The sequence below is a fragment of the Hesperophylax consimilis genome, chromosome 9 (assembly GCF_061612785.1).
Source record: "Hesperophylax consimilis isolate HC1 chromosome 9, BYU_Hcon_1.0, whole genome shotgun sequence".
Taxonomy (NCBI): Eukaryota; Metazoa; Arthropoda; class Insecta; order Trichoptera; family Limnephilidae; genus Hesperophylax; species Hesperophylax consimilis.
This window is the reverse complement of record NC_142844.1, coordinates 37,744,848-37,766,930: the sequence shown is the minus strand read 5'-3', so window position 1 is coordinate 37,766,930 and position 22,083 is coordinate 37,744,848. Positions and strand designations below refer to the sequence as shown.

At 37.3% G+C, this 22,083-nt stretch overlaps 2 protein-coding genes across 3 annotated transcripts; one reads left to right on the top strand and one right to left on the bottom strand.

The window, feature by feature from the left end:
* Positions 1-2,341: 2,341 nt before the first annotated feature.
* LOC149421311 (KIF-binding protein) lies at positions 2,342-5,893 on the bottom strand. Its single transcript, XM_089635469.1, has 2 exons — positions 4,339-5,893; positions 2,342-4,049 (listed from the first exon to the last, which is right to left on the bottom strand). Exons 1-2 carry the CDS (start codon positions 5,306-5,308, stop codon positions 3,214-3,216), a joined length of 1,806 nt encoding a protein of 601 aa, XP_089491595.1. The 5' UTR covers positions 5,309-5,893; the 3' UTR covers positions 2,342-3,213.
* Positions 5,894-7,720: 1,827 nt separating this feature from the next.
* Positions 7,721-21,636, top strand: MED17 (mediator complex subunit 17). 2 transcript variants are annotated; one of them, XM_089635943.1, is made up of 11 exons: positions 7,721-8,009; positions 8,112-8,385; positions 9,171-9,452; positions 10,716-10,860; positions 11,467-11,687; positions 11,997-12,231; positions 14,909-15,045; positions 15,620-15,705; positions 15,803-15,950; positions 17,925-18,066; positions 18,875-21,636. In XM_089635943.1, the coding sequence occupies exons 1-11, from the start codon at positions 7,921-7,923 to the stop codon at positions 19,093-19,095; spliced, it is 1,980 nt and encodes a 659-aa protein (XP_089492069.1). In that variant the 5' UTR covers positions 7,721-7,920; the 3' UTR covers positions 19,096-21,636. The 2 variants fall into 2 exon arrangements, with proteins under 2 accessions (XP_089492069.1, XP_089492070.1); XM_089635944.1 differs by having other exon boundaries at positions 15,818-15,950; positions 18,875-21,635.
* Positions 21,637-22,083: the final 447 nt, after the last annotated feature.

The window sequence follows — 22,083 nt, the reverse complement described above, 5'->3', positions numbered from 1 at the left end:
ATTTTAATTATTCAACCATCTATCCTATATGCATATATATAGACATCCTATCTGATAGTTATTATTATGTGGGTAGGTGGAGTAAATTTAGCCAACTGCTTGTATAAGATGTGGACTTTTGATTTCCGGCCTTTTATCCTAACTGTGAACCCCTCCGGAGACGCTTAGTTACATCATTATGTAGGTAGGTATAGAGTATTTTCACTAAGCGGATTGCAGTTCGATTGAGTTGTATACTCTCTCCAAAAATAGCGATTTTGGCTCATGAATGTCAAAATAGGTATTTGATTTTTTTCCTCTGCGGTGTGCAATTATTGGTTGATGTCCAAATGGATGAAAAACATCTATGGATTGGAAATTTGGGTTTAGATTCGAATACCCTTACCCATTTGTCAGAGCGAGATTTTCTTTTATACAACTTTTACTAAGAATATCATCTTTCATGTTCGGCGGTAGATCCTCTCTTACAATTGTATTTACCATGACCCCCAACCCCGCTATCTGGGAGTTATTTTGGACAGGAGCCTGAACTACCAGCAACACATGCAAACAGTGAACAAAACAACCAGGACAAGGCTCAACTTAGTCAATAAGCTAGCTGGAATTAGCTGGGGATGTGATGCCAACACCCTAAGCGGCATCCATTGCCCTGGTTTTCTCAACTGAATACTGTGCTCCAGTATAGGCTAGAAGCACCCACACTTCCATGGTTGATGTTCAACTTAATACAAACCATCGGCGGGACTTTAAAATCTACACCTCTCCATTGGCTCTCTGTACTTGCAAATATAACACCGTCCAATATTAGGCGAGAGATAACAATACTGAGGGAATACAAGAAGGCGTTGCAAAAAAGTGCAATACCTTTGCATGATGATGTCGTCTCTCACCCTGCATGCCGCTTGAAGTCCCAACAACCCTTCTAGATGGAAGGAGAAAACTCCCCCGATTACCTCTCACTCCGGAAAATAGGCGGAAACTTGAGTGGCAATCGGCCGACGTGAGAAATGCCCATCTCGTGCATGATGCCACTGAGACACAGCCTGGATTCTCACTGTCTCGTAAACACTGGTCCACTATCTATAGGATAAGGTCCTCCCACATCCGCTGTGCCCACATGATGCACAGGTGGGGTCTTAAAGAGTCGGCGATGTGTGAATGCTGTGTGGTGTTGTCCGCCGAACATGTGGTCAAAGAATGCCCGCTACATTCATTCCCCGGCGGGATTGATGAGGTCCACAGGGCGAGGCCCTAGACTGGCTCACTGACCTAGATGTTTCCCTCTGATCTCCCAACATACGAAAGAAGAAGAAAAAGTCAAATACGTGCTTAAAAGTAATAATGCTACCAGTGGGGTTATATAAATTGATTTTAGGAAGTTCTGAGACATAATTTGTAAAAATACCCTGACGAGTACCCATCGACACAAACGATAGAAGATATTGGGGTGTGTAGTTGAACATTTTTACCACATTATTTACAGAACATAATAACATACATTTCTTCACTATGTGCTTTCATTATTTACAAACCAATTTATTGTCGCATAAATATCTTGTCAACAACAACCCGTCCTAAGTTAACGATCACAGCAATACCGAGTTCACGGCTATAATGAGCAATTAACCAATCATGGGCGTGCAAGCAGAAATCACTGACTACAAAAATACTTAATGACTAAAGAAAAAAATAGGAAATACCATTGTGTTTTTTGTGTGTTTAAAATTGATATAAAATCAATATTTTGGAGGTAAGGTTTGGTGACTGTAAGAATAATAATAATTTCACCATTAGACACAAAATTTATTGATTTGACTAGCTGAAGTTTTCAAAATGCATTGTGCAAAATTTCATCAACCTCGGAATAAAAATCTAGATTTGTATAAAAATCAAATTCGCCAGTCCGCCACTGACACTCTTCTTTATATAAATAAATAATATAACTTCCTCTCCCCCTTTTATATGTCCTCCGCTACACAATACTCCCCAATATTGGGTATGTCGAAGTAGTCAGCGCCCTTGAGGTAATTTTGCACAAAAACGGCGCTATACAAGTCATCCAATTATTATTATTATTATTTATTATTGGCTCTCATCAGTGTGTGCTTTGTTTAAGACAATGAAGAACTTAAACCATTCTGCTGTCCACAAGATTGATATTATATCACATTCAATCAATAAAGTTACTTTTTTATTTTAAAAATGTTGACTATGATTAAGGAACTAAATTTCACAAACTTTCTACCTGAAAAAAAATCTATGCAAATGATTAGAACATAATATGAAGTCTGACAATAAAAAATTTCTGGTATTTCTCCTTTTAATTTCTTAAAAAGTTGGTTACAGATTACTACAGCACATAGATTGTTGAATATTAGGCTTTTTACATTAACATAGTTAACTTTCACTTGGAAAATGAATATGAAATTCCTTTTCTTCATAATAAATTCATTTCATCAATAAAGATTTACCAAACAAACCAACACAAAAACAATTTAGGATATACTTTAGGAAAACAAGTTCTTCTAAATAAATACTTGAATTATAATTACAAATATAACTTCAGAAAAAAATTGCCTGTGTTGGATAATAATATTAAAGATTTTTAATTGGTCCGGGCTGTTTTAAGCGCGATGCCCACAGAGAATAATAAATAAGTATATATATATCAACTATCAATATCGTTTATGTCCGTAATAAAATTAGATTTAGCCAATTAGTCATTTAAAGCAGACATAACACGAGAGAACAGTGATATTTATAGGTAGCAGCAGGGCAGGAAGATTACAGTTCATTCTATATTCAAGGTTATGGGAAAGCTATTTTGTAAACCTACTTGAATAGTATCCAATGAATATAATATCCAATTGCAAAACCAAACCAAATACGAAAATTCCAATTTACAACTATTACTAATGTGATTTCAAAATGATTAATGTTCTTCATAAAATTGTGTAAACATACAAATCATTATTCCACACTATGTCACTCATACGTCTGAATTCTTTTGAGAATGAACAGTTGACCAAATACGGTACTGGCTAAAGATTAAAACAAATATCACTTTTCTAACCAAATAAACCACTGCAAGCATAATATATTATGAAGACACATTAATAGCTTGCATTATGCATACATTGGTTACAGCACCTAGGAGTAAAAGCGTTCGCTTGGATTATGTACAGTGCACAACGTTACTCAAATCCCCGACACTTAGACGGGCAGCTGCAGCTCTCTCTTCAACCTAAGGATCTTCAGGGGCAGCAGAGATACCATTTCGCGGCACACACTCAGCTCTTGTGTCATCTTACCGGCTGCAGTTTCATCTGCATCGCAATAGTCCACCAGTTTACTGTAAGCTTTCAAGGTCTCTTCAATGTTATCCAGTTGAATCTGTTTATCCAACACTATCATCTTCATATACAGTCGGCCGATGTGGAAATAAGCCATCAGAGAGGGCTTCACTAAATCTGGAGAAAACTTACTGGGCATTTTGTGAGACATGGGCTCCTGGAGAGAGGTAAGGAAGCTGTTGAAATGCTTAATACTCTGTTCACACAGATGATTGATCTTCTTAAGCGCTTGCGGAGTTGGACGTTCTTCAGATTTCTGGAACTTTTCTAATTTAATATCTAATATGTCAGAATAGGTTTCCGCTAGCTCGTACCAAATTTGACGGCAAAGTTGAAGGTAGTAGAGGGGGTTCAGATCTTTGATGACGTCTTCCAAGAGATCTACTCTTCTCTTGTGCATTTTAGCCTGACGTTCCTCACTATCTTCGAAAAATGCTAGAAACTTGTACAGCTGCGATGCATCCTGAATGATTTGGACATGATCAGAAGCCAAATTCTCCATAGAGTAGTATTTTTTTGCCTTTTCAAGCCAAGATTGGACATTTATGAATACAATCTTGGCATCGTTAAATTCAAGAACGAACTGATCCGTTATTTGTTTTTCCAATTCAGATAAATCTAGTGTTGGAAAATTTAGATCCGACAGATCATGTATAGACACAGAACTGTCTGACGATAACTGCAGCTTAGACAGGTCTAAAACAAAACAAATACAGCTTCAATAAGAAAATCATTAAACTACAGTATATCATGAACCAACTTGTGAACCAGCAAGTATATTCAATTAATAAATATACATTTTTGTTAAGGCAATTAAGACAATACCATACTTAACAAAGTGACATTTTTAAATTTGTGTTTAACAAACCCAGTAAAAGTAACATCCAAAGGCAAAATTAATGAATAAGGTCGACACTGCAATTGCAGGGCTCCGGCTCCTAAGGGTTAAACAGAACTTAATTTCTTACTTAAGTAGAGATATTACCTGAGGACAGAGTACAAGGAGGATCATCTTCATCATCATCCGTATGACTCATCAGTCTGTCTTTGGAGTTAGAAAGGAGGAGTAGCCCGTACTTGACCCAACAGCGAGCCACATCTGCAGATCTGTGTTTAAAGGTCTCCACTCTGGCATCGTGGGCCTCTCCCATCACTTCCTCGGCAAACAGTTCCTCGCCATATTCTTCCAGAATATAGGAAGCAGCTGCCAGATGGTGTCTTGCTTGCTTGAAGCCATTCTTCTCCATAAAGTACTGCGATAGAGTTGCGGAGTTCAGGGCCCAATCGATGGGTTCGTAGTCCATGTATTCCAACTGCCTCTTCAATGTGATATGACAGTAAACTGCGGACTTCAAATAATCTTCGAGACTACCATAAATTTGAGCCAAGTAATAAAGAGTCAAAGTGTGAGTCTTTTCCAAGTTGATCATGCTTTGGTCACTCGGGGCATCCTCGGGCCCTCGAAACAAATCGACTATATCGATTGGCTCCTGGCCAGACTGTTTAAAATATTTATATAACTCTTCTGCCTTGTCGAGGAATACCTTTGACTGTTCAGCATTCTCTCTATGTGACCAAAGAATTCCCAACTGGTTGAGAGATGTTAGCGCAATGATAACGATTTTAGGAGATCTGTCACTGTCTTTCAGGGTTTCTAAACACAGAATCAAATACTTTTCTCCTTCCGAAAGTTCCTCAGTGTCGATGGCGATAATCCCAATATTTAGAAGCACAGAACTAAGCATAGCAGTATACTCAAGTTTCCGTTCAGGATCGTCTTCAGATTCCAATAGCCCGGTTATAGTGTTCCGCATTGTATAAAGTATGTCCCTGGCAGCGTATTTGGAAGTGTATGGTTCATCGTCCGGGTCATGTTTACAATCTTCGTCTAGTAACTTCCTCACCTTAGCATAGTTTTCTTTCAAACCGACTGTAATTTCTTTTTCAACACCCATTGCGAAGGAAGAAAATTAAAAATTCGGTGAGCAAGACTGTCAAAGTGTCAAAATAAAACACAGATAAAACTCGTAGAATAATATTACCTAAAAATATTTTAATTATTTTATATTCTAAAGAGATTTTAGCGATGGACGCAATCAAACATCAATCAACAATGAAAAAACGAGAGACAAAAACAAATAATATATTGCAACCTTATCGACCACTTTATTATAGCACAAACGTGTAGGTACGGCAAATTATCATTTAGCTAGTTCGGTAAACCATCAAATTAATTTATTGTCACAGTGTACCTACAAAATGTTTCCATAACTTATTGCAATCAGTAAAATACGTCCAACTCCAGTAAAATATCGGCAATATCACCAACTCCGGCCGCTAGAGGCGTTGCCGTTGACAGTTCTTTCAATGGCGGCAAATTTAATTTATTTAGTGCTTAGTGGCGGTGTTTTCCGCTTTCTAATTTGTATTTTGATCATTATTTGTTTAAAAAAAAAAACAAAAAATATATTCTGTGCGCGCAGTTTACGGATATAATAATTGCGGACAAGAAAAACACTTTAGGTCGTTTTTCAGGACGCCAAAACACGTTGACAGGTTAGTTGGTGAAATATAATATACAATATGTGTTAAATCCTAGAAAAAAAATAATGATTACCTACGTAAAAAATGGATTATACCACAAAAATATATTTTTTTAATTTTTGCTTAATTCAGAAAAAATGTGTAAGGCGCTCCGCTCACGAGGAAACTTCGGGGAACCGAAACTAAACTAAAACGGGTTGCAAACTGGTTGGATGCTTTTATAATCAAAGGTTGGATGTTGGTTGGCAACCAAGCTTCTCTCATGGAGCAACCCAAGTTAACGATTGCACTAATAATCTCAACTTGTTTAACCATTGAATGAAGAAGAACACTTCAGCTGTCATCTGACACTGTCATATTGCGTTCAAAAATGTCTACAGAATCAAGTGATGATAAAGACGCCATTCTTTATAACGCAGACGGAATCAAATTATTATAAGCATTAATTACTCGCCTGAAATATCCACCAGGAGCGGGTTCAATTCCGGTCGGCAGCATTTATTTTTACTCGGGATATATTTTCAATTTGTATGGATATTTCAGGCAAAAATAATTAGTTGTGAATATAACTATTATGTTTGTAAAATGACAAGTATTTACTCGTATTGTACTCCTATGTATTATATGTGTGTACTGATAGGATATTTCTGTATAATGTTTTATATATTTTTGGCATGTATTATGCTTGAAAAACCATTATGGGCATTAACCCTTGAGTAATTTTAGCACTTTTGTTCAGTTTGCAATGTTTACTGTGTTTTTCAAATGCCATAAAGATCTTTTTTTATATTTTCCGTATAAACCAATTCTGTTTTAGAAACTAGGTATATCATTATCTTTCCGGTTTATGCATTAAAAAACACTACTATTTGTAAATATTAAAATTTTAATATCAAACGTGAAAATTTTGTTAAAAACGCTAACGCTAACCACATTTTTACTTCATTTTTTGCTCCAATCATTCAAAAATTTAGAGAACTCGATAATTTCGAAAACACTTTTTTTTTGGAGAATTTGCAAGAAAACTGTACCTTCACTTTTATCTCGTTCATAATAAAAATAAGAAATTATTTTTTAAGTTAAACTGATTGTTACGATGGGGCACGAAATGTGAATTTTAATTTTGGCTTTGTTTAAGATTTTATCAATGGATTCCAGTATATTTGAGGGAAAATGGAAAGCATTATTATTTATATAATGTGGACGCCCGGTCATATATATGACCCTAAAATGCTGAAGATGAAAAAAAAAAAATAAATAAACGATAAATAAAATCCATTAAAATGTATGAAAGAAAACCAAGGCGCACAACTCACGCCACTAGGGGGAGCTAGTGTATCATGTTGTAGATTGTTGCCATCAGAACGTATGGGAAACATGGACCTTAAAAGTCCTGTTAGAAGTTGTATGGAAAATGCGAAAACCTACTTAATTTTTTTAATGACGTACCCCATTTTATGTCTTATCAAATACCCCAAATAAATAATTCATTATTAATATTTGAAATCCACAGGAGGAGGGGGTGGCTGGGAAAATAACTCCCCACGATTAACTAATTTCGTAAAGTTTTTCAGAATTTCTGTACATTTTTGTGCTTTCTCCCTAAAAAATATTTTCCCTCTCCTCTTTTGTATTAAAAAAAGGAGCTAGATTATCCGAAAAAACTAGCTAAGAACTAAACCACTTTTTTGCGGCCTCAATTCAGAGTTAAATCTAGCTATAAAAAAGCTGAGCTGGCAACGCTGGATAGGTTGTGGTAAGTGGTTTATTTATGGTTGTGTGTTGTGTTTATGGTTGTGTTATATCTTGTATCTATGCTTCTGTCGTGAGTGGTGAAATGGGTATATCCATGGCATTTATTTATGATCCATGGTAAATCTATGCTTCTGTCATCTATTTTATCTTTTTCAACTTCGTTTTTGTTTCGCCGCTTTGCGTTTGTCGTGTAAATGGCGCGTCTGGTAAATCTAATTTAATAGGAATCGTATCCATTTCGAACTGATAATTTATTTAGCGGTGAAAAATGTCTTTCTCGGTAAACATATCCGTTGAAGCCCCTATAGAAAATCTGATACAAGAAATCAGTTATGATGGACAAGAAATATATCAAGCGTAAGTGAAATTGTATTATTTACCCAACGAATCATGCTGCTAAAGTAAATAATATTGGATTGGATGATACTAATAATCACTAAATGCTTTTCTTGATTCCAGGCCTCTGTCCATGTCAGAAAATTTGGCTAAACTTGCCCAAAAAATTGACTTCAGTAAGACAACACAAGATGATGCAGTGGGAGCTATTTTGAGTAAAGATTTGATCGACAATAGTTCTGAAACTAAAAGCATCACCGATGATGATATCAAAGACCCAGGATTTCAGTCCAGCTTATGGCCCTGGGATGCCGTGAGGAATAAGCTAAGAAGCGCTTTGACGGAAGTCTGCGTTTTGGCTGATGTTTTGGCCATCGCCAAGGAAAAAAGATACATGGTTTGTTAATTTTTTTTTCTTACACTGGGTTTCACTTCCAGATTTAACTCTACATTGTGCAATTACGATTATCAGATTGTATAAGTTTGTTTATTTACTGCGGTATGTTATGATTGTTGCATGGGATGACCACCATATTGATGTTTTACAATAATTTCTGTCCACACTATGACATTTTGGTATGTTGGTATTCCTGATATTTTGATTTAAATGTAAAACATCAGGAATACCAAAATGTCAATATGTCTGTCATAAAATTAAATTTTCATTTCACATATTTGTAATTATAAATGCAGTATTTTCCATTCCCCGGATGTAAATAGTTAGCTATTATAATCATTGAGTTGAATCAAAGTGTTATTTCAACAAAATAATTATCAATATTAAGCGTGGCCCGCAATCCTAAAAGATTACTGTGACTTTTATCAGAGATTTCCACAGCTAATTTGCATGCATGTATTTTAAATTGTTTTTCTCAATTTACGTAAAGTTTTATGGCTCTGATGCATACATTGAAAAAGTAGTTGAATACGTGTTTCTATGCTTTGTGTCTAATAAAATAGACTGAAAAACATTTTGAAATGCAACTCAATAATTTGCCCTTGATTAATACGCTAATTGTTTTTGGGCACAACTGCACCTTCGTCAGGAGTAATACTTAGTAGTTGTAATACCATGGTGAAGGCACAGTTGTATCCAAAACTATTTAAGGTAAATTACAATAAAATATTTTCCATATTACTTCAGCATTAAAAAAGCTTTACTCGTTTCCTCTCTATCACCAGGTATTGGATCCTGTGCCCCAGGAGCCAGTGGAGTCCCGCCCCATGGTGCAGGTGTACGGACGCAAGAAGGCGCTGGCCAGTGCTGCCAGCACGCTGCTGGCCGGTGTGGAGCGCCTCCGAACTAACGAAACCATCCGGAACACCAGGAACGCCCCCGACTTCCACATCGACCTCCTCAGACTCCGACAAAATTGGAGACTCAAGAAGGTCTCCAACTCTATCATCGGAGACCTGAGTTACAGAACGGCTGGTTCCAAATTTAGTCAGACCGGAGTTTTTGAGGTAAGTCTTTTTACATTATAGTCTTCAGAGATGTGAAAAGTGGGTACCCAAAACCATTTGAAATGCAAAATGGAAATGGGTCAAAACTTTTCCATTTGAAAATGCAAAATGCAAAATGGGTTTTAGAAAAGCATTTCAAATGCAAAATGCAAAATACCTATTTTCAAAATGCATTGAAAATGCAAAATGGTTTCTCAGGTCAAATAATTAAAATAATTATAGAATTTTTAAGCAATTTTTTCATTTAATAATGGACATCGATGTAAAACAAACATATTACATGGTGGTAAATCCATAAACACCACGACTACAGATTATGAAACCTCAAAAAATTTGCGCGGGACTAATGTTGCCAACGTAAAAACATAGAAACTGCTATCTAACATTTAATATTACACCGTCATGGCCCCATGTTCAGTACCTATTTGAATCAGTATTTTTTGTAATGGTATCATTCAATTGCCAGGGCTCCTTCCAGGAAGCAACTTGACAAATGTAAATTATCTCTCATAGCGAGGTTGAGGACCGACTAATATTTGGGGCTTATGAAAAAAAGATGAGTGGAGATAGTAGGAAGAATGTTGCCAAAAGCATTTAAAATGGAAAATGCATTGAGAAAAGCATTTAAAATGCAAAATGGTTTTTAGAAAAGCATTTAAAATGCAAAATGGAAAATACCCATTTTGCATTTTGCATTTCCATTTGAAATGGATTTATTTGAAATAAAGCACATCTCTGATAGTCTTCCTACTGGCAGGAGATTTCACAACTGCTTATATACATATTTATTTTTTTTGCGCTCATAATGAACAGTTCAATTTTGTCACAAATAATTTTTTTTATACTGAAATCTTACACTCGAACATAAAATCCTGTAATTTAGAGCAAGTCTTGATTTATAGTATTCGATCGTAGGGATACTCGCCCGTGGTCTGAAATCTGAATATGCTAGATGGAATAATTTAACATTTGTATGTATTTTATTTTGTAAAGTACTATCCAAAAACATTTCTAGGTTACTAAAACCTGATCATATTATAAAGAACCTCCTACCACAATCACACTAAGTGAAAATTTTGCTTGTATCGTGGTTGAGCACTTAGCCACCCTAGGAATTGAACCCACGACATCTGAGTTGCCCAAATCAGTCACTGACCCCATAACCTATAATTCTTTTACAATGTTTTTAGCATTACAAACACTTCAATGTAAATAATATGTGTATCGTATTTTCGTATATTGAAGTTGAATTGTTGTGTTCAGGTGAGCAAGGCCCCCGAGGACTCGCTGCAGATGAACCCGGTGACGGGACTGCTGGGCCCCCAGCCGCCCCCGCCCTCGGCCCTCCGAGTGACGGTGCCCGCCGAGCTGCAGGGGGTGGCCTTCATCTCTGTCATATGTCGCAAGAGTGAGGATATTTAATACTGTGTAGTAACTAACCAAAACAAACTATTTCCTCCAACCCCTCCAGGGCTTTCACCTCTCGGAAGTGTTTCGAAGCAATTCTTGTCAAATCGTCGAGACATTTCGTCTGTGGACTAGTCAACAAGGACGCCATCCGATGATACTGTAATTCAGTCATCTGTACGTCGTGCCACATGCCTTGAGGTTGGAGATTATGGTGGTAATGTCTGTCACCTTAGACCCACTCATTATCTTTTTTTGCACTCACCTCTTCAATTTATTTATTTAATGACATTATCATGTTATGGTACGTTGGTACTACTAGAAATGATTGATATGCGATCAAAGTATAAAATGGTCATTGGGGATGTTTGACTATTTTGTGAAATGCATCAAAAGATAGTTGCTAACGCTGTCTGTAAGTGACATTGAAAATATATGCCAATGGTCAATGCAGCATTGTTAAGCAGTTGAGTCGCTCTGTTGATTGGCGCATTCTGTATGCAGATGTCCTCGCTTTCAGGGCATAGAAAAGTGCATGGAATCTCCCACGAAAATACTTGTTCGGAATTTTATCCAAATGAACGTTCTGTATTTTTGTGTTGTATAGATCAAGAAGAGCTGATGAGCACGCAGATATCGGCGAGCACGGTGGGTGTGGGTGCTGCAGCCATGGCGGGTCCGGGCCACGAGCGCCACTGGCAGCAACGCTTGGAGTCGGCGCAGAACGTCCTCTTCTGCAAGGAGCTCTTTGGGCGCCTGGCCTCCGAGGCTGTGCAACTCAATGCGCCCGTACCGCACATGGTGGTCGGCAACCAGATTATGTCTACCGTTAGTATCCCTTTCGTTATAACTGTAATGATTGACAGTTTGAATTACTTACCATTTAAAGGCGTACCACTGATCCCTTTGTCACCTCTCCCTAGCAAGAGAGGCTACAATAGTGCTCTCAATAGCAGGAGCCCATAAGACTCACCAATTTTTTTGTAGTGAGATTTCAAGATTCTTTTAGTTAGGTTGTTACCCATTCTTCTTATATAAAAAAAATCATTTTGGGAAAAGAAAAACATTTTAACATCAACAATGTCATCTTACCACTCCCATGTATTTATTTTTTATCCAACCCAAATATATTTCCAGATGCTCCCCGGCATCCAGCTGATCATAGGGCTGTGTCACAAGACAGGCGAGGAGCCCCCGGGCGGGGGGGCACGCCCCGCGGGCCCCCGGCCGCACCGCAAGTCCGACCACGACCATGTGCTGGAGCACTCGCTCCACCAGCTGCTGCGACAGGCGCACCACACCAACACACACCACCCCTTCCCGCACCCCGCTTGCGGCCCGCTGGGGCCCTCCAAGCGCAGGTGTCTCGCAGGTCAGTCCGCCATCCACAACCGATCGACGTTCGCAGTCTTTTGATATACGTATTGAAGCCTAAAGAAGTATAAGGTTTTTAAGGGCTAAAATACCCATGCGCTCACTTAAAACTGTTTACATTTAATAAATAATTATAAAGGTTATATAGTGAAAAAATTATGAAATTGTTGATTTCACATTTTTTAATAATTTTCAAAAAGAAAAAAAAATCTAAAAAAAAAAAACAGTTATATATGGTCTACTGAAGAAAACCATATCAACATCATAACTTCACCAAAAATTATAGAATATAAATAAAGAAATTACAGTATTTCAAACTTTAGAATGCAATTATCATTTTCAAATTATTATTTTATAATTTATATAAATAATTCCAAACAAAAAATTAAATAAAACCTCTCGTCAGACTATAACTACAAAATTATTTTACAAGATTCTTTTTTATCTTATCGTTGATAAGTAAATTAACGATTAAAAATTTTTTTCACCATTTTTATTTTTTATGTGACACCTTACAAGAGTGCCCCTGTCTGTACAATGTAAAGGCAGGGGAGCTATGGGGCCATCCGGTTGGGCAGCGTTGTGAGCCAGGTCAAGGTAGGGGATGCAGGAAGGGCTTTATTAATGCGGGTCTCGAAGAGGCCCGCATTATATAAAAGAGGAAAAAAAGATGCCGGTAGCTCATTCCACATATGAGCCATCTTACACAAAAACAAGTCAAAGAAGCGACCCGTTCTCATGAAGCCACCATCAACTGTGAACGGGTCGTATACGTCATTTACGTTTTACGCATGACCACCAGTGCAGCAGTGATCAATGCTGCTAGCTCCTTAGAGCAGGTTCCATTAACATACCTGTAAAACACACTCAGCATGCCCACATTGCGTCTGTGCATTAGAGATGGCAATCAGTCTCTTAACAATGGATTGTCAATCAGATGGACCGCCCAGAATAAACACACCTTTGCACAGAATAAAGTAGGTTTATCATGTATTGTGGGCCTCCAGCCCAGGGGTGGTTTCCATATTCAATTGTTGGGCGAACTTGAGATTTGTAAAGGGTTAGCAGCTGGTTACTATTGAAAAATCTGCAAGTCCTATACAAGACACCCAGTTTCTAGGAAAAAAACCAGATTTACTGCCCAGATACTTTACTTCATTTGCCTAGATATATTACTCCAAGCATTTCAATGGAGTTTTTATTGGGGAGGGTTCTTCCATCAAATTGCACCAGATAGTCATTGATCTCCTTCTTTGCCGAAATCAGACACACTTGGGTCTTTAAGACGTTGAAACTGACCAGGTTGGCTTACCCCAGCCACAAACCTTCTCGAGGTGGTGGTCAACTTTTTGTCTGTGCGGACATCATAAGTGGAAGGGGGCTTGTCAAAAAGATAACCCCCGTGAAAGGTGCTGTCGTCAGCGTAGCAATGAATTGATGCACATTCAACAAGATTATTGATGTGCAAAAAAACAGCATTGGGGACAGCACAGATCCTTGTGGCACCCCTGCATTGATTTGGTGTGGAGAGGAAGAAGAGCCTTCAACTTCGTCCACAATCCAACTATAAAGGCTTGGATGGATCCCATACGATGGTAACTTCCTGCCAGACCGCCAACCCTATTAAAGGCTTTGGAGATACCAACCCGACGGTTTGAGTTTTTCCAAAACGTTCCAAGTACCGCCCCCAAATATGCATCACTTACACGAGCAGGTCGCCACATGATCGGTTTCGAGAAAATCCATATTGCCGATCGCTTAGAATGTTGTTATTCTCGAGGCATGTGAGCAACTTGTTGCAATACCTTTGAGAGTATGGAAGTGATGGCTGTGGGGCGGTAATTGGAAGGATCGGAGCGGTCCCCTTAGATATTTGGTGGACATCGCCCTTTTCCAAATATCTGGCACCTTTCTGCTTTTATTAAGAGTTTTTTTAGAACTTTCTTGTTCCAGATCTTTTGTTCCTCCATTTGGAAACCGCAGTACAGAATGGAAGGGGGAGTCTCTCCGTTACCTTTATAATAATTTTTCAAATTTACTCAGTTTCAGCGCGCTCAGGGGTATTTGAACCCTTAAAACCATTACAAAAGAGCGAGATGTCAGTGATTCCAACAGTATTTTTACTTATTGAATTGAAAAATATTCATTTTTAACAGCTTTAATTTATTTTTAACAGCTTGGGATGCTTCAAAACTCCAAAGTTCATGATGGTAATAATATTGGAGGCTGATTATAATTGCGTTGATCTAAAAATTCCAGGCAGAAAAGGCTGTGCAAATTTTAAACAATAAAACATATTGTTTTTACTATTCTAAGATTAAAGGGGAACTCAAAGTAAAGTTATCTTCCAACCAGTCCCAGTTTATATCTAACTCTCTCAAATCTACAGCCACTACCGAAAAATATCACTTTTAGAATCCATGGTTTAAAACAAGTTAACCATGAATTATGTTTTGTGCTAAGGGCGGGGCCAGCTGTGTGCAGACTCAATTGAAGCAGTCTGCTCCGAGCGCTGACTTGTAAAGGCGCCAATGAGCCAAGATGTCAGGGTGCTGATAATACCTAACACTTGATTACTGCGCCCTTAAGGATTTTGCTAGCTCCAGGCGCCGTTTGGCTCAGGGCAGACCCTGGTTAAAGAACAGTGTGAATAATGTAAATTAATATATTTCCAGGTCCTATGGCATCAGATCGTTATGAACTCTTAGATATGAGCAAGCAACAAACATTATTGGAACAAATCATACAACAAGCGCAACATTTCTTCATGCGACGAAGAACTGAATATGTCTTGGATACAATAGCAAAGGAGGTAATAAACCACATTACATTCCTTGCAGTGACACACCACAGTACATAATTAACCCCTGGACAGAAAAATATCAAGTGATAATAATATTCATGCTTGATATTCAATTTCAAATAGATTGGCTGTTTTTAATGTATCCCAAAATTAAATACCATTTTCGAAAGCAGGTGAAAGACTCCTTCCAATTTTAACATTATAAATGAAAATATCATGAAAAATAATTCTTCAAATTGGTAAACCTTTACCGAGTCAACTTTTTGTCAGTTTTCTGTTTTATAGAATTATTTCAAATTATGTACATATAGAGAAGCACCTATGGTAAACTTTTATGTGTAAAGAGAAAGTGGTGCTCTCTCTTTCTGTATTTGCTTATATTATATTTATGTCAGACCATCAATTGGAAATATTTTTTACCTGTAAGCATTTATGTACTCTGTACCTCATCTTTTTCTAAAGTTAGTTGCATATGTATATATTTGTACAAATATATATTTTTTATCATTTCAATGTTGTATTGTATCGGTTTAAGTTGAAACATATTGCAATAAAACTTCAATGATGTATTTATTTTGTCCAGGTAAAAGATCCTCTGATAGTGTCCCACTGGAACGCCCTGAACAGCCCCACTCAGTCCTGCGTGAAAATCAACATAATGACTCATGGGTGAGTGAGGGTTTTATACTATTTACGTGTGTGTCCGTCCGTTGATACCATTGAAGCTTTGATAAGGCAAACACATTCACAAGAATGATCATATTAGTTTAAATGACTTTAGCTACGATGCAGTTTGCCGAACTTCCCTGGTGGTGCACGTAGGAGAGAAGACCTTGAAGTGTATCTGCAGGGACGGGAGAGTGATGCACATGTCCTATGAGCCTCAGGAATTGAGAGATCTCATCTATTGTCAGGTTTGTAAAATCTACTTTTCTTTTTCTTTCATCTTACAATTATTTATTCAGTTTTTTTAAATCCTGTGGTTGGAAGTTTAAAAATTATCCATATATTTTAAAACTATTGCTGCTTTTTTATGTTACACCTCATATGAGTCTGTATAGCGTAAAGACATGTAAGCTGTTAACCTTTCCTTATCTGTGGTGTGTATTTACTACACATTGCTTCTAATAACTTTAATAACTCTATAAATATAATTAATTCTGGGTTCAGATTTTAGATATTCCTCCGTTATACATTTATGCTATGAATTAAAAAATATAATTTTACATAGTTTTCAAATTCAATTAAAAATCAGAGATTTTTGTTAAAAATCGGAAACAAATACACCATTACAATCAACTGCGTGACACTGGTACGCGAAGAGTGTGCGAGGAAATGACACGCTATTGATGTCCCGCTTTAGTTCGGTATGCGGGAACATGAGAAATCCACACGTCCGCAGTTGTATTTTGATTTAGACCGTCGATACATATGACCGCATAGCTGTGTGTGTGCTAGCCGCCAGCCAGTCGGTCGCGGACCGTCGTTAGATGTGGACCCTTCACACGTTTTTTTAGCATTTGCTGATGGTTTTTTCATATTTTCAGCAATTAAATTACAATTATTATCACTTTTGATATACAATATAATAAACATAAGCGAGTAGCTATAAATATTGATATTTTTCCGATATTAAATTGCTTATTTTGAGATGTGTATTGACTACACAGCACCGGAAAGCGTGGATTTTTTTAGCACAGTAAGGGAAAGGTTAACCAGTGTTACGAGGCAGGTTAAGGTAGGGGCTGTAGGAAGGGATTTATTAATGTGAGTTTTGAAGAGGTCCGGATTATTTGAAGGATGAAAAAGATTATCACGGAAATTCAAAGATCTTATTATAAAGCCTGGCTGCCTAGTGCGCGCACACCTAGCTTAAGAGAACATCTTTTAGGCCATCGGTAAAGATCGGCAGATATCTTGTAATAATTTTGTAGCTTGTAGCCCAGTTCCTAAACTGTCGGTTTTGCAGATTTCTGATTTTACCGCCTTCACGCTGAATGTCACTATCTCATCATCGTAAAATTGACTCACGGGTACTATTGTAACAGGTAATTTAATTTATTAATATAAATTGTGATTTGATAAAAGACTGAGAAGACAGCCGAATGGTGCGTAAACATGTAAACAATAACAAATGATTATGAATCAAATCACCAAGTGACGACGAGGAATTTTTTGTGATGTTATTAATGTGTCTAAATAATAAATTCTTAAAAATATTTTAAAATCATTCTTAACTAAAATAAATATTAGTAAAAATAATAATTAGAAGTTCAATATTTTATATTGGCACTGACACGATAAATAGGGAGCGACAATGAGGAGTATCGCTAGCCGTGTACGGTAATTACATTGCATCGCTCCCGCTCGCCGCGCACCCGTTTGCAGGCCCCAGTACAAATATATGGATCTCAGTATACTGCACACGTTTTTTGTCGATTCTTTACTGACCCGTGGGACTACTGCCTTAGAAGAACAAAAATTTTATTTTTGTATTTGTATCACAATCATATTTCAGGTAGAAAGAATTATTTGAATAATCTGTCAAAATACCAATATTTTTTGTTGTTTAGTTACTAATTTGGAAAACTTAATAATGTATTTTGATCACAAAAACTAAAGCAAGAAAAATAAACGGTAACTGTAGAAGCACTTATGTATGAAAAAAAAAAAAGGATGGTAGTTTCCATTTTTCTAGGTATCAACCTATATCTACATGACTGTAGGATCCACCTTCCTCGAAGTCGTCAACTTTGGTACTGAACTGCATGGCCCCATGTTGTTCCCGCCACCCCAATTTTGCACCAACCGCTTGTCTTGTTAAGTATTTGAATCGCGATTTCAAAAAGCTGTCGCCGAGGGTTAAAGGTTCATTGTGATTTTTGCAGATATACCAGCACCAGATGGTAGCTGTGCAAGCAGTGGGGCGCTGCATGGGCTGGCAGTTCCTGGCGGGCAGCGCCCACCTCGGCTCAGGGCCCGTCGAGCCACTGGGCAATGCCTCGTCGTGCTTGCTTGCCTCACCCAATGGTATGAGATCTTAAATTTTATTTGTTTGCTTGTTTATGGTTTTTATTTTAAAGAAAGGCTTCTCCAAGGTTAATTTAATCATTGAAGAAATATTTATTTTTTTATTCCTTATTAAAATAATTAATCAATTTACGTATAATCATTTGTCAACTAAAATAATTCCTAAAATTAGTGCTAATTGATTAAACTGCTTTTGATTTTATTTAATGTTCCTCTTCTATAGAAGCTGGCGCTTGTGTCTAGAAGATAATATATTAAGAACTCTTAAACAAAGATGCGAAACAGAAAAAGATTCAGTTGCATCTGGGAATTGAACCCAGGACCTCTGCCTTGCCGGGGTAGCGCTTTGACCACTGAGCGAATTCGACAATATCAACTTCCATCATACTTTGACTAAGCGCTACCACATTATATTAACGCATAATTTTTCACTGCTATCTCTGTACGTGATTGCAAGATTCTACCCAAATTTAATTGCAATCTAGATAGTGTCTTGGATAAATATATCCATTTTTATTTTTAACAAACATCTATCGACTAATATTCAATAATTTCTGTTTCACATCTTCATTTGAGAGTTATCAATATATATTATCTTCAATGATTAAATATTACAATTTGTGGTTTTACTCAAAAATTTATTCCACTAATATAAAAGTATTCCATAGTTTGATCGTTTGACAAAAATAGTCCTGCTGTGGGTTTGTTTTTTTTTATACAAATCTACAGTTTTGTTTTGTGGTTGATAAAATTCTTCAAATTTTTGTGAAACAGCCCGTCCTAAATGTTTGTTGCTTCCTCTTTCCAGGCGATAGAATGATCTCAGTACGTTGTGAGCCCTCAACGGGCATACAAGTCTCCATTGCACAGTCCCCCAGGAAAGATTTCTTCGCAGGGCAGCTGGTGCAGGAGCGCAAGTGGGAACACCTCGGGGGGTCCTTCAAGGAAGTTCGCTTTGACAAAATGGAAGGCAAGAACTTCCTCAATAAGATGGAACTGCTGATGGCCAGTTTAAGTAGTTCCTCGTGAATAAATAATATATCTTGAACAAAGTAATTTTATACTGACTAAAAAGATTATTATTGTACTTTTAAATGAGAATAAGAATGTAACTGTGATGTTATGCTGAAGGGGACAAGATTTCCTCAGGCAAATAATAATACAAAGACAAAAGATTGTTTGAGAAAAGCTTATATTTATGTAAAAAAAAAAACTATTATACGGCTGCCTTTACACTTGTAAGTTTTTTCCTGTAAGTTGCTCACGTAAGCGACTTATGACAAATTTACCAATGTAAACGACACCATAAGTCACTTACCGTAATTTATACCAAGCTACAGAAGTTTTTTTACGTAAGTTTTTGACAGGTCTAATCGCTCACGTGGGAATTTACGGCTCTCTCACAGCTTATCAAAACAGATTGATAAGTTGAGAGCTTACAATAAATTTTGACGTCACTGTCGGGATGGTAAAACAGAAATCTGCAACACTGACAGTAAGATTCGGTCTTTCCGCCGTTGCTCCTCGGGACTTGTTACTGACTTGACACTTGCAATAATCTATGGAGACTAACATAACATTATTTATCATTAACACAATGTCATGTTTAAAAAATGCCCGTGTAAATGTGTGATAATGATTCTAGTATTCGACTTCACAAACTGATGGATCAGCTATCAAACTTCACAACAAATTAATATCTCCAATGAATTCATACAAAAAAAGCAATATAAGAAAACATTACCCGACTCAAAAATCGAATAGTCACATTAATTTTTCTAACTAACTAACCATCACACTGTTTCCCCTCAGGGGTAGGCTGAGAGGACGGACCGCCAAACAACTCGGTCTTGGCACACACTTCTTGCCTCATTCACATTCATACATCGTTTCCAATATGTATTAGAAGTCAGTTGCTATAATTTGGATAAAATTAAAGAACACACTCTGCGGGCCCTTACGTTTTTGTTTGACAAAAATTGTGCATATTATCGCAGTGGCAATCCGTTGTGTGCGGAAATGGGTATTATATGGGGATCCATGATCTAACTATAAATAAACAAATCCCTGTTATCAAATATTACTAACTGACAACTGTCAAAGTCGGCGGCAACGCATTCTCAGGAAGCCATCTTACCAAAAATAGAAAATCTGGTGTAACGGTCTATGTGAGAACTTCGTAAATTAAACTTCTAAACAACTTCCGTGAGCATTATTTACGATAAGTTGGATGCATATGTAAGCGCTCCTGTGAGTAACTTTTCAAAAATTTACGAAAGACGTAAATTTTACTTACAAGTGTAAACCCAGCCTAATAAATCATGTAATAATATGTAAAACTCAACAAATATAATTACGTGTGTATATACATACGTATTATCTTTCTTATTCTTTCATTTTAAAATATGCTACCACTTCCATAGAAGGTTCTCCATCCATCAACCTGGTGATGACATGTTTCCCTGTCTTCACGCTGTAAAGGCAGGCGATGCTCTCGCGAGGTGTCACGCAAAAATAGAAAATAATTCTCATCCAATAAAATCTTGCAAAGTCTGACTTAGCAATTATATGACTCAACTATTGCACATATGCCACAAACAGGGTCATGATGTACACACATTTGTGTTGTGATGATCAGATCTGAATAGCATGGTACTTCCCATCTTCCCCTACCCCACATCCCAGTCCCACTGACTGCAGAGTTGAGAGCATATTCACATAAAAGTAATACTCAAGCCAATTCTGCAGGGGTGGGCAGAAGGTAGACTGCCATTCAACTCTTGTTTCAGCACACACTCCTCTTTTCATTCACATTCATAAAACTCTTGTTATTCTGACTCTCAACATGACCCAACCCAAATATTTAATTCACTTGATCGTGCCATGTCTTCTTCTACCACTCACATTCGCGTCATATATTCTCCTTTCTTTTAAGAACTCCAAAATTTTGTCACTAAGTTTGCTCAATATTTCATATTTATTATCTTTCTCCTTAGAAAGCATAAAATAAAATAAATTGAATGAATATGGACAAGTGAAATATAAAATCATTGACTTATTTCTCTAACTCTGCGGACATTTTAAGTACATGAGAACGGATAATTTCTAAGGACAGGTTGTTTCAGAGAATTGAAACAATTTTTCAAATTTCAAAGTTAAGTTCTGTTATTATTTCAGTTCTGTCGAGCAACTAGCCTGTAATGATATAATAACAGAACTTGAATATGACTTTCACAGAACCCGAAAATGAACATCGAAATTTGAAGAATTGTTAAAATTCTCCGAAACAACCCATCCCGAGATTCGTTAACAAGTTCCCGAACAACGATTTGCCGGACTGTTTCCTCCCTCCTACAGTATGGATCTCTTCTAAAACCCAGGTACACTCCTTCCTTTCCTCAAAAAATCCCCCCACACAGCATTCCCAAATTGGACATAGGCCCATAGGTAAATTATTTTCCATAGGGCCTCCTGCAGAGTTGTTTTTTAAACAATACAGTTGCTTTAACAAATACCATTTGAAGCAGGAATGCTTTCAAAAATGCCATCAGCTAGAGCAGGAGTCTCCAAACTACGGCCCGCGGGCCGTATCCGGCCCGCCAGTGTCTTCCATCCGGCCCGCGACATCTAATGACCAGTGTCATCAAGGACCCGTGACAGCTAATGGCTAAGACCTTGCTCAGAAGGGGCGAAAACTCCGCGAATTTTTTCGTGCGAATAAATAAATATGCTCGTTGGCGAGGTACTTGGCACCAATACATTGCGTCCACAAGTATCGCGCGAATATATCAAGAGGATTTTTTTGAAAAATCTCTATTTGATTCGCAATGATATCAAGGTCTGAGAAACGAGTATCAAAAAATATCTTCAAAGCTACGTTATATAAAGCTATATTATCATCCCTGCAAATTCTATTGTCTACCCCCCCCCCTCCCTAGGACAGAAAATATGGGTGTCTAGAAATTAAAACGGTTTTGGCCCTCCGAACTCACTGGAGTAGTCAATGTGGCCCTCCGG